Raw genomic sequence first — 12,867 nt, forward strand, 5'->3', positions numbered from 1 at the left:
AAGACTCCAATGTGAATTATTAAAAGAAGAAAACACGAGAAAGAAACAACAAAAAAAGAGCAACAAGGCTATAGTTTGGACGAATACGTTTTTACTGTTATCATGGTCATTAAAAATTATTTCTTATATATATATATATATATAAAAGTAGAGTTAAAAAGGGGACAAAGTATATTTATGATTTTTTTTAAAATTAATTAAATATTTGTGGCCTGTCAAAATAAAAGCAAGCTAGAATGGTTGTTTTTTTTTTCAAAATGAAGTATGAATAAAATTTACAATACAGTAGCTTAAATTGATTGAAATAATAAATGAATGATAAATTGAGAGATTTGATTTGAAAGAATATATTGGTGCCAAAATAAGTCTTTGAAATTAAATAAAGGTTCTAATTTTTGAGTCCTCGCCCTGTATGTGAATGAATTACTGGGATTTTTCCTTCTTATTTCTTTTTGTTGAAGATTATTTTTATCTTGATGAATCAAATATGTACTTCCTTTTTTCTTTTTTTAGGCATTAAGCTTTCTCAACAGACCTTTGACAAAATGTGTCCTCCATAGTGAGAGATACAGACGAACATTGCTTGGTTTTAATATCGATAGTATTAAAATTAAAAATAAAACTCTTGTTATAGTTTTTCCCTCGAAATATATATATTTACGTTCTGGGGCCTTTGAATGTGAGGGTTTTGTTCATAATGAGTAATAATTGATAGAGTAAATTTATATTTTATGTTTGTTGAAGTTGTATTAATCTATTGATAATAAGGCACTTTTGTAAATACTAATGATTTTAAATACTAAAAAAAATGAAATTTTGCTGTAACTTCAATTTTTAATCTGATTTGGGGAACCTTTTTTTTTAATCGGCCTTCAAGCTATCTTTGATGCCAAATCATTTTAAGTTGAAAAAATAATTAATAAAAATCATTATATAAATTATGTTTTTTATCTATTTCTACTATTAGGAAAAACTAATACACAGGTACACAGTTTCTCTTAAAGCTAAGGTTATTTTTTTGTAAATAGGGTTCTTTGTTGAATTGTCTCTTTCTCTTGATAGTCTCAAGGAACCACTTAGTATACTTTTCTATAATCAGTAGTATTATAAATAAGAAACTGTAGCAAATATTTATTCTGTTGCTGGTTGGTTATGTCCATAGCTGAAGTCTTTATAAATATTGTGTATACTTTAATCCAGACTTCAGAGGCGCTTAAATAAATCGGAAGTAAAGGAACAAAAAATAATCTTTGACATTATTTAAAGTTTTGAAACCTTATTTATTACGACCTACTTGGTCCTTACATCACAGCTCTGGGGATACATAATCTAAGACCAATCAATTTGGGCCACCAAAAAATTGCTACATTACATGTATTTAAAAGCATCCCCATGAATGTTTTTGGTTCTATTTGGGTGTTTTTTAAGTTCCAGATATCCTCTGCAACTTCTTCAATTGTGGCTTAAAGGGTTTCAAAAATAATTTTCTTCACAACTTCAACGTTTTCATCTGTATTGGATCCACTTGGGATTTACTACATTCACAAACATTTCTTATATAAAAATCAAATTTTAATAAAATATTTAGCAATAAAAATAAGAAATGAATGTGTATGTAGAAAACTGTATAGTAACCTATACCAGAATACATATTTCCTACACTACCATCCCATATTCGAGTGATTTGCAAATGGTGCGTTGTGAAACACTTCATAAAAATTAAGCAATCTTTACTGTAAGTTTTAATTGTAGACACAAAATTAGATCCATAACTTTTTAAGATATATTCATTTTATTTCAAGTACCATCATAGATAATAAAAATTATAACCACAATTAAAAAACAATGAAGTAATCTTTTGAAAAATAGTCATCAGAAACAATAAGAAAGGAACGACTTTCATTTTTTTCCCGTTCATTCGTTCAAAAATGAACAGAAAGTGTGAACACTGTTCATTTTTCTGTTCAACCTCTAAGGTTATTTAAGGGTGTACCGCAATTCGTATCGAACCGAGATCTTAGCGTACCGCCCCAATCCTAATATATGTTTATAGACGTTCAATATACATACTCGTACTTAATCCTGCGGACGCATCTGCAAAACACAATCATTCTTAGTAAATAACTATTACTAAGCGTTCATTAGCTTCAAAAGGCACTATCATTACAAGTATTGAATATGTATGTAGAATTCCTTAAATTATATTTTATTGTCAAAGATATGAAATAAATCCTTAACTTCAGTGACGGTAATTATAATAGCTAATACTATCTACCATATCTACGCAGATTGAAAGACAATAGTCTATTCTATTTTCAATTTATCGATAAACTATAAGAATTTTTAAAAAACTTTATAAAAAACAATTGATTAAACAAGTATACATCAAAATCCATATATGTTTTATCAGGGAAAAGTTTTAGTATCGATAAAACTTTTGAATACCACAAAAATTTCTTGTGTACCTGATAATATACAATACATCTTTACATATATACTACAGAAGGAAATATAATTGTGCAAAATATGAACTCAGAAATTACTAAATGAACAGGGTTTTATTTTTTACAAACCTCATTATCTTTTAATTCCTGTGGAGGAAACCTGTAAATAACAAGTGTTTTTGTTCATTAATGACCAATAGTTTTGGGTACTTTTAGGTTGGAATGTACATTCTGATACACTTTTAGTTTTTAGTTTATTTGCAAACTGAAAGGTGGTTTTATATTTTCTTAGGCTGTTATAAAAAATTAAAAGAAAACAAAATTGACATGATGACTCTAGGAATTAGAAAAATAATTTCATTTTTGAGGAGAAAACGTGTAAATATAAAGTAATCACTAGTGCTCGTACTCATGAAAGAAGGAGAGAAACACTAATGAGCTGTAACCCTCACCACAAATTAGGGATTTTTTATCCTTTTATAAGAAAATTTAACATTTATTTTTTCAATTTTTTTATAAAAATTGATTTTCTGTGAATAGCTTGAATTATTGAAATGAAATATTCTAGAAATTTAATATTTGAATTTTTTTTTTTAAATTTTATATTAGAAATTTAATTTGTGAAATTTGTTTCCAAAAAATATAATTTTTTGATTCATACAAAGTGGGACTTGTGATAACTTCTTGCTCTTATAATTGACTGCAGCTTGTTCAATGAAAAATCATAACAGCTAAGCTGCACTCTTTCTAAATATTCTTCAAATTATTATGGTTAGAAGGTTATGTTTATGTTTATTTTAAGCCAAAAAAGCTCATAAATCTAAAGTTATAAGTATAGTTTGTTGTTAGACTCGTAGAAGAATTGAAAATCGGCATTAAATATATTTATGCCAATCTCCATGCTAGATACAAAGAAATCTTTGTCCTTTTTTCCATAATATCATAACTTTTTGTAGTTAATGGCAGCTAAGCTCATAATCACTCTAACATTCTTCAATTTTTTATCCTAGGGTTTTTTTTACACACTGCACGTCAATTTTTTCTACAACTCTCTTTATATTTATTATATTTCTAATTTATTTTTGAACTTGGACATAACTAAATTAGAGTATTTATGTATCAATTTGCAGTTCATATATTAATCGGGGGGTCAAATCATTAACTTTAACGCACTGTAAATAAAAGTAAATTAGAGGAAAATCTATTACTTGCATTAGAACTTATATCATTGTTGATTGAGAATACTACCAATACTACAATGCTTCTCAATGTCTGGAACATACATCCTATGATAGATTTAGAGTAATTATAAAAGAAAAATTGAGAGTCCATTTTATGTAAAAGAAGAAAAAAAAAGGTTTAATCTTACATTAATTTGTTAATTCTTTTTTAAAAAATTGACTATGAATTTATTTTTTATAAAAGAAATTTATAGAGTTAAGCCCGGTGCTTTTTTAAAACTCCTTAATTAAACTTATTCCTTATTTTTGTACACAAAAGTTACATTCTGAGTTTTTGTGTATTTTTTTAAATTAGAAATTGACTTCATACTGTACGTAACTTGTTCATTAACGAGACGAAAGGAAATTAGGTTTTTCTCATTAGATTTACGTAATGTAATTAAAGTTTGATACTAAAATAGTTGTAGTACGAGTTTAGCTGTTGTGAGTTTAAAAGTACGTATTACTTTTTATTGAAGGAATATTTCCTCTTTAAAAAAAAGTTTAAATACTAATTAAGTTTTGTGTTAATGTAAATTGTATGAATGTACAAAATTTCATTTTGTTTCGTATTACTTGTGTTATGTTGCAGAAAATTACCTTCAATATCAACCAATGGATATATTAGTTGATTTGTATAACTAGGGTGGTTTTGTATTAAAGTCCAATAACAAAATAATAATACTTAGAGATTATAGTCAGTACAGGTTTAATATTTTCTTACATTTACCTTATAATATCAAAAACTACGCCTAACGTTACATCAATCAGATAGGCCTCAGCTTCTTTTTACTCTATTTAAAGTTGGTAGGAGAAGAAAAAAAAAAATATTATTATGAATTCAAATTAAAAAAGAACCCATAGAACATACAGGGTTGATTTTATGCAGTGGTATTTTTTTTTCTATTTTTCCTGAGTAAATTGAAACAAGATTTTTTGTGTGGACTTTTATTTTACAAAATCCATTTGAACTATTTCATTGTGACGATGAAAAAAAAATCATATTAATTAGTGGATAGAAATTGAAGATGTTTTGTAAAAAACTACTAGTTTTGCTTTTTCCACCAAAATTTGAGTCTGACTCAAAATTAAACAGAAGTTGTCAGATGTTTTTCAGCTTATTATTTTTTTTTTTTCAATGTTGGGTTCTTGAAAATATGGACCAATACATCATTCTTCGTAGGTGGCCTGTCAAAACAAAAAGAATCGAGAATAATTTTCCTAAAAATGGAGTCTAGATTACATTTAAATTATTCGACAAGCATTCGTTAATTTTTTTTTTTCAAAAAATAATTCGTGTTAGCCCTTTCAGTGTGTTGAAAATTGTACTTTTAGTTGGTAAAATTGATCGTCAAACGAAAGACTGAGAAATTGAAAGTTTTATTAAATAAGTAATATCGTAGCCAATATAAGTCTTTTAAATAAAATCAAGGTTCTTATTTATAGTTAAAAATGTTGGAAATTCTAGCTAATCTAAAAATTTGAATACTAATCCTATAATCGACTTAATTAAAACTATGAATTATTGAGTGGTATCTATACATATATTTAGTACAAAAATAAATGCCCTTATTTTTATGTACTTTGGTTGAGGAATGTTTTTAGGTTGACTCATGAAATAGTCAAATTATACATACATAGGCCTGAATGAATAAAGTATAATATTGTTTGATATATATCAAATGTTTCTCCGTCAACAATAATCGTTTATATCGTTCTAATGCATTTTTTATGAGATGTTATGAATGTATAAAAATGTGTTGAGATAACAAACCGTATGTGTCATAATTGCATGTGAGTGAGTAACATAATCGAAATTCAATTCAATAATTATAAATATTTATCTAATATATTATGGTTTTTAAGACGAGTTCATCTACAACTAAAATGAAGATAGAGTTCAATTGTCATTGTCCACGTTAGGTTACCGCGGAAGTTGTTAAATAGGTCTAGGTTTTATTTATTAAAATTAATTGGCCATCATTTCCCCATACATGTAGATATTGATCAATGCACATTGTATATGATACCTATATCGTTGTATTTTTTAATATAAATGCTCTTATTTGCCTAACAAAGTCAATATATTTTTATTCCATTTCACAATTATTAATTTTTGCATTATTTCTGCAAAATGCTTTCTAATTTTAACATTACACATATAATCATTTTGGGCAATAAATGTTATATATTTAAATTCTTTAAATTTATTGAAAAACAATGTAAAACGACTCCAAAAAAAAAAATGAACAAAAAATAAAATTTGTATTATATTTGTAACGATGATTAAGAACTTAGTTTTTTGTTAATTATATACAAGGTTAAGTTCTCTATAATTGGATTCGACTTATATAATTCAACGAATGTTAATTGGAAATATATCTTATTTCCTAATCATCGTTAACTAATTGATTAAAAATATTGCCGAGTCTTTAAAATGTTGGTTTTTCCAGAGTAAATCTGAGTTCAATTGCAGACAAATTGTACGAATTCAAGGTTGATGGCAACAGTTGTAGCTATCAAGCATTCTCATATTTGGAGTTTTTGGTGCTCAAATAATTCAAAAAAATTCAAATAATGAAAATCAATTGATAACATTATTTTTATTTTTTTTGCTATTATAAATTGAAAGAATTAACTTAATTTTATAAATTGCACTAATAAAATATAATTAAAAAAACTGAAGTTTGTTTAATTTTATGACTTTTTTCCAAAGCATGATGGTAAAAAAAAAATTTAGAATTTTACATCTACAGTCAACCCATGATAAAAAAGTAGATTATGTTGCTCCACCCTGTAGAAACATAAACTAATTTGTTTTAAAAGGATTTGCTATTGTGGTGAATTTGAAAACGCAAAAATAAACAAAAAAAATGTTTTGTTCCTTTTTTTAAAAATGACTCAAAGAAAATACATTTTAATATACTTTTGAGTGAAATTTGATAATAATTTTTGTTTATGCTTACATATATTTCGAACCTTTAAATAAAATATATATTTGTAGAATTATTACAATGAAATGATAAAATATTTTATTAGGAATATTTTAATTTACAATATATATTTGCATTGTCTCTAAGAAAGTAAAAATGAACTTAATATCGTAAATATATATAAGAAAGTCAAAGATATACTATATGATACTTTGTATTGCTGACAATCCTTGCTATTTGGAAGGGTCCGGAATAAATATACTAATCGTTGCCTTTGCCCTTTGCGTTCTTCCTCCGACATTTCTAAATCAAATGAATTAAAACTAACGCCGGATGATCTATTTTTTATTATGCATCCAATAACGTTTATTTTAATTTTATGTTGGCCCTGACTTTAGATACAATGTTTGCAGAAACAAGCCGCCACACTTTCTTGAATATAAAACACAGTACAACTGATAAATAATTTTCTATAGAGAGATATTAGTTTTACTCTGTTTTAATCAATTTTTATGAAAATCAGAGGATATACCGTTTTAGATATTTAAAGAAAAATATGTGGTAAGATATTTGATGTTTTTTTTTTTAAATTCAAAAACAAATTAGTTTTATAGCTTTTAAACAATGTAGTATAATATCCCTCAGTTAATTGATTTACAAATAACAATCCCATAATAAAAGTAATTTGAGATTATTTTTGATCAAATTTATCATTCTGAACTCTACGCTGGATTTCATTTTTTTTAGTTTTTCATTGATATGTGACTTGATAAATCAAATTTATTCAAATTGGAGTCAAACTTTAAAAAGTTGTGGTTCCAAAAGCTAGGAAAATGATCCTTTTGGAGGTGTTAGAGGGAGCACAATGTTATTGACAGGTCTAAGAATATTGCCTTAAGTGGGAATGGGCCCATAGCCATAGAACTTTTTCAAGGATGGTGATAACTTACTCAATGCTGTTAATTTTGCCCACGAGAGCACACAGCGGACCAATTAATTGCACCTTATACCCTCCCTGACTCTTACTTTTGTTTTCAATAGATCAAATCAGAATCTTTTTTGATCAAAGCGTGATTATTTTGAGAGTTGAATATAATGGGCCTACAAAAACTTTGATATAACTTAAATATAATAATGGGAACTTCAAAAAACTAAGGAGTTCACTGCTTTCGTTGACTCTCCATTTTTTCGTAAATAAAGGATAACAAAAAAAAAAAAAAAAGTAAATATTGATGAGGTTTGATCAAATATAATTATTTTTTTTTATGATGCTTCTAAATCTCTGTTAGTTTAATTTAATTTTTTAACTATATTTATGTGTCCATTCTGTATATTGCTTAACAAAGGAAATTTATTGATATAATGTCAAATAAAATAAGCAAAAAAAATTGACAAGATAAACTGAACTGTCCTTGATCCGTCCTGAAAGATTTATTGCATGAAGATAAAAAGAAACAACACTAACATAATATATATATATATAATGTACTAATTAAATTTACACTAAAAAAAATCCAAAGTGAGGAGTTAGCTCTACGTACATAATTTGTCGTAGTAACTTATATAAAAATCTGATACTATATACAGAATTATCTGTCAAGAAGGAAAATAATGTAAAATTTATAAACGTATTTTAAATTTACTTTATAGATATTATTTCTTTCCTTATTACAGTATCGTGACCTGTCAACAGAAAAGAAACTTATAAAGTAGAAATTGATTAATCCCTCGAAGACCTTACAAATTGCCTAGTGAACCATAATATATTGTAAAACGTACGTACTTGGAAAAAGTTATTTTCATAAAATCCTTGTCTGTGATTCCAAACCCCAATCCTTCATTGAAAAGGAAATATACTTATGAAATGTAAAGGGTATTCAAAGGCCTACATTTTAAGTCACATTTTTTTGTAGTATGTTAATTTTTCCAAGATATTTGAGTATATGTAAGTCCAGTGTTGAGCTTCAATAAGTCTTTATTTTACTATTTGTTAGAGAGCATTTTTTTAATAGCGCTGTTAGTTAACTGTGTATAAAAAAACGATGTGTCACGGAGGAAAATATTTTTTTCTTCTTTATAATAAGCAGTTATGTTTTTCCATTTTATCATAATGTGAAACCCTCTGGAAAAAGAAGTTAGCTTGTATCAAAACCAAATAAATACTTTGCTTCTAACTGATCAAATATTAATTTAGTATATTTTAAATCATTGTAGATATGAATCGTTTTTTATTTTATTTTAAGAATATTTTTGTATCATTAGATGAAATTTGAATGTCTGTACATTTGTTTAGCTTTATATTTTATGAAAATAAATAATATAATATATACTTTTAAAACTTGGGTATTATTCATTCAATTTTTAACTAAAAGTAAAAAAAAAAAGAATGTCAGTTGCCATTTATGAAGAAAAAAGTTACCTTTCATCTAAAGGGGAACGTATGAATCCATTCAGCCTCCATTGATCAACATCCTTTTTAAAACGCAGATGCCTAAAAAATGAAACCAAAATCATAAAATGTATATAATTACATTATAGTAAAAACATTACATTTTTGCTTGCGATAAAAAATGTTATTAAAAAATAATTTTCTTGTGAATTTTGGGATACCCATCAGTATTTGATAAGGTAGCATGTATTGTATAAAATAATAACCACAATATTACAATTTTGTGGCTACTGTTGCGCACCTCAGTTCTCAGACTGAAAATAAGAAGAATCCAAGAAATCAAAAGGGAAAACTTTTAATCCAAACAAGTAATGAAATTCACGAAAACTCGATTAAAAACAGAATTAAATATAATAGATTTAATGTTTGAGGAGTATACTAAAAGTTTTGACGATAAAATGTAAAGTAATAGTACTAAGAAACTTTTTTATAAATCTTGAGCTGTATATAATATCGTAGCTCAGTTTTACGAATTTAAAAAAAAAAAAATAAACGAAACTTCTCCTTTTCTCGTTTTTTTTCGGGCTTGATTTTGTGTTGATGCATCATCACATGTAGATAATATCTGAAGGATACATGAAACAGCATGACTTTGATGGAACAAAAAGCTTTATCTTGGCAAGCAAAAGTCATATCCTTTTACATCAACGATTCCTTCAAATAAACTAAATGAATAAAAATATGGGAATACATATTTTTTTTCGATATGGATTCTTTTAAATTAAGTACATTGATAGATTTTCTATTCCCTTATGTTAAACAAGATCATCAATACTGATAAGCTGGTTAAATTTATATATTGCTTAAGTTGTTATTTTTCATTCTTTTGGAATAGTATAAAAGGAATAGAGAGGTATTATCGAAAGTGCTTGTGATTAATGATAAGTTATTTTATGACACAAATCCACCAAAAGTTAACATTGGCATGATTTATAATATATATATATACAAGTATACATTGCCTGTTTGTTTAAGAAGTTGGAGACTGCAACCACAGGTAGTTGAAATTCAATTATACAAACATTTTAATAATTAGGAAATGATGTTATAACGACAGTATATATAGAATAGAAGAAGAGAGATCTCGACTTTTACGAGATATCCGGACAATCTGCAATTTGGAGGATTATAAAAATAAACGGAAGGTTTAGTTATTGAGGAAAATTTATCCCATAAAATCATAAATAAGCAGGCACTTTCATTATGATATACTTTTACGTAATTATTATTTTATGATGAAAAAAAAAAAAACTTACGACATAATTTGCCAATGTTTAGTTTACCCATATATGGGAAATCATGCAATTAAGTTGTGGGTGTAACTTGGGATTTTTCTTTCCATTTGGTATTCAGTGTCAAGGTATATCACATATGTATTAGTAAGCCATTTGATCGCTGCACTATGGATAATTTTTTTTATCGTAGCTTTGTCTATTTCCATTAAAGATGGCAAAATCAGTTTCCGAGATTTAAATTTAACTCCTCAAATACCGATCTAAATACTTTTCTACTAGGCTGCTTGTTTTAAACTGGACTAACGCCATCGAAGATACCCCTCTTACTCTTGAGATGTAGGTTTTTCCAAAACTTACCAGAAAGACACGCAATCTCGTTAACATCAGTTGTGATCATCAGATGATTTAATCAACCTTGGATGAACATTAGACAAGTTGCAACAGACGTTGGTCTAGCACAAAAAAACAGTTCATTGGATCCTGACTGACAATCTAGGGTAGAAAAAGCTTTTGAGTATATGGATACCCCAGAAATTGGTGGAGAAGGAGAATTACTGTTTCTTGTTCAGGAAGATCAAAAATCTACCCAGAAATGACAATTTTGATTCCCTTAAAGAGGTTTTTTTTTTAATGCAAAGTGGAGATGAAGAAAGTGACAGAAGAACAGCCCTTGGATTTACAAGACCACTTCCACGAAGTAATAGCATCCCAGAACAACATTGTAGTATGATTGCAGAGTTGTTTAAGCATTTTAATAAGAATTCGGGTTTTTACAGATATAATAATATTATTTATAACTAAAACTCAATATTTTATAATTCATTGCATTTCCCATATAACAAACACGTCTAGAAAATCTGTTTTATTTTTAAATAAATAATAGAAAGTTTGTAAGTGACGTTAAGCATTGCTAATGCTGGGCTTTTTGCGATACTAAACAAGTCTTATAACCATCAAAGCCCTTTTTCATTAATACTAAGGTGAAAAGTTCATTGGAAAAAAAAATATTCACGTATGATTAAGATCCTTTATCTTACTTGATTTTTATATGATTAGACACACTTTTTAGGAATTATTACCTAGATAGCATAATTAATAATAAAATATATAGCAGTTAGCTGACGGGCGTTCCAAGACCTGAATTTTATTACATAGTGTTGTTTATACATATACTGCATCATTTCGAAACATAAATCGTAAAATTTTTAGACCCAATAATTATTCAATATGTATTTAACGTTTAATTTAATTAAGCTTAATTTTTGAAAAATATAAATGCAGGATTATACGTGGGAGTGAAGCCCCAATAAAGTCCGGGAAAACAAGATCCCAGAGTCAAAACCCAAGTATCAACTTAACAAATAATTATACACTAAATAACAATAAATACACAGTTGAAACTATGTAACCTCAAACATGATTCATGTGATTCTAAAACGTGTGCTTCATCAAACGATGAAGATATATTTAAACCAATTTCCCAAGTTAGTAAACAATATTAACAACATAATTATATGCTGTTATAATAGTTTATAATTAAAAATAGTTTTTTGAAAGTGCTAAGTGCAAATGAGTAATTTACAAATGCATGAAACATTAGCAGAATAATAATGGGATGTCTAATTAACAGACATATAAAAAAAGAACTCATATCTATTTTTTTTCAAATATATTTTTTTTAGATGGATGATAACTGTACAACACCTGAGGCTCTAAATAAGAATATTATGTGCCAAGATCATGGACTAAAAGTTCTTATTAAATATTCATTTGCTACAGAAGGGATTGGACTTTTCGTAGTGGCTGTGGTGGGCATGTTGGCCAATTCAATTTCTATTGCTGTTTTATGTCAACGTACAATGAAAACTCAGATTTCTACACTTCTCATCACATTGGCAGTCTTCGATATTTTATTTTTATTTTGCACATTTCCGGTGTTTACGGTTCAAAGCATAAATGGGTTCCTTTACTATCTAAATGTGTGTGTGTATCCTAATGGTAAGATGGTTTTTGGTTTTGTGTTTTGAAGAAATAAAGCTTTTAATGTTCTATATAATGTTATTTAACAAAACTATTTATTTTTAATTTAAATTTGAAAATTTTGTTTTCCTACAATATTATAATTTAAATATTTACAAAAGTTTTTCTTCATTACAAAAGAATTGATTAGATCGTTATTTATAGATTCTTCCCTTCTCAAATGCTTTTAGTAATGGTGAATATGTCAATAAGCCTAAGAAAATGAGGTAGTGGGGAAAAATAAAAACTTGTTCCTCATGAGAAAGTGAATTATCGGGTTGTCCATTAAAATCTAAACACTTACTAATTCAATAATCAGTGAAGGTGGAGTGACTGAAACTATTTCATATTTCGCTAAATTAAGGCATTAACAATTGGCTACAAAATAAAAAGAACTTGATCTCTGTAGTCAAGAAAATGACACTTCAACTAGATCGACCAATTTGCATTCGTGCAATAGAAGGAGTTGGGTGTCGCCAGGACCTATCTAGTCCATGAGGTTCCATGCAAGATATCTCAGGGTTTCACATCAGACTGTCCAGCGAACTATTGAGATTCTTTTGAGAG

At 27.2% G+C, this 12,867-nt stretch overlaps 1 protein-coding gene across 2 annotated transcripts in view; it reads left to right on the plus strand.

Annotated features, from left to right (window-relative positions):
* Positions 1 to 12,867, plus strand: part of LOC121124856 (FMRFamide receptor) — a 115,923-nt gene that overhangs the window by 28,973 nt on the left and 74,083 nt on the right. Inside the window, exons 2-3 of one of the 2 annotated variants that reach the window (XM_071891143.1) lie at positions 8,272 to 8,372; positions 11,964 to 12,279. In XM_071891143.1, the coding sequence (XP_071747244.1) occupies positions 11,964 to 12,279 (316 nt within the window). In that variant the 5' untranslated portion in view covers positions 8,272 to 8,372. The remainder of the gene's footprint in view (positions 1 to 8,271; positions 8,373 to 11,963; positions 12,280 to 12,867) is intronic. The other variant, XM_071891142.1, reaches the window with a different exon arrangement.

This window comes from Lepeophtheirus salmonis, chromosome 9, assembly GCF_016086655.4.
Source record: "Lepeophtheirus salmonis chromosome 9, UVic_Lsal_1.4, whole genome shotgun sequence".
NCBI lineage: Eukaryota > Metazoa > Arthropoda > Copepoda > Siphonostomatoida > Caligidae > Lepeophtheirus > Lepeophtheirus salmonis.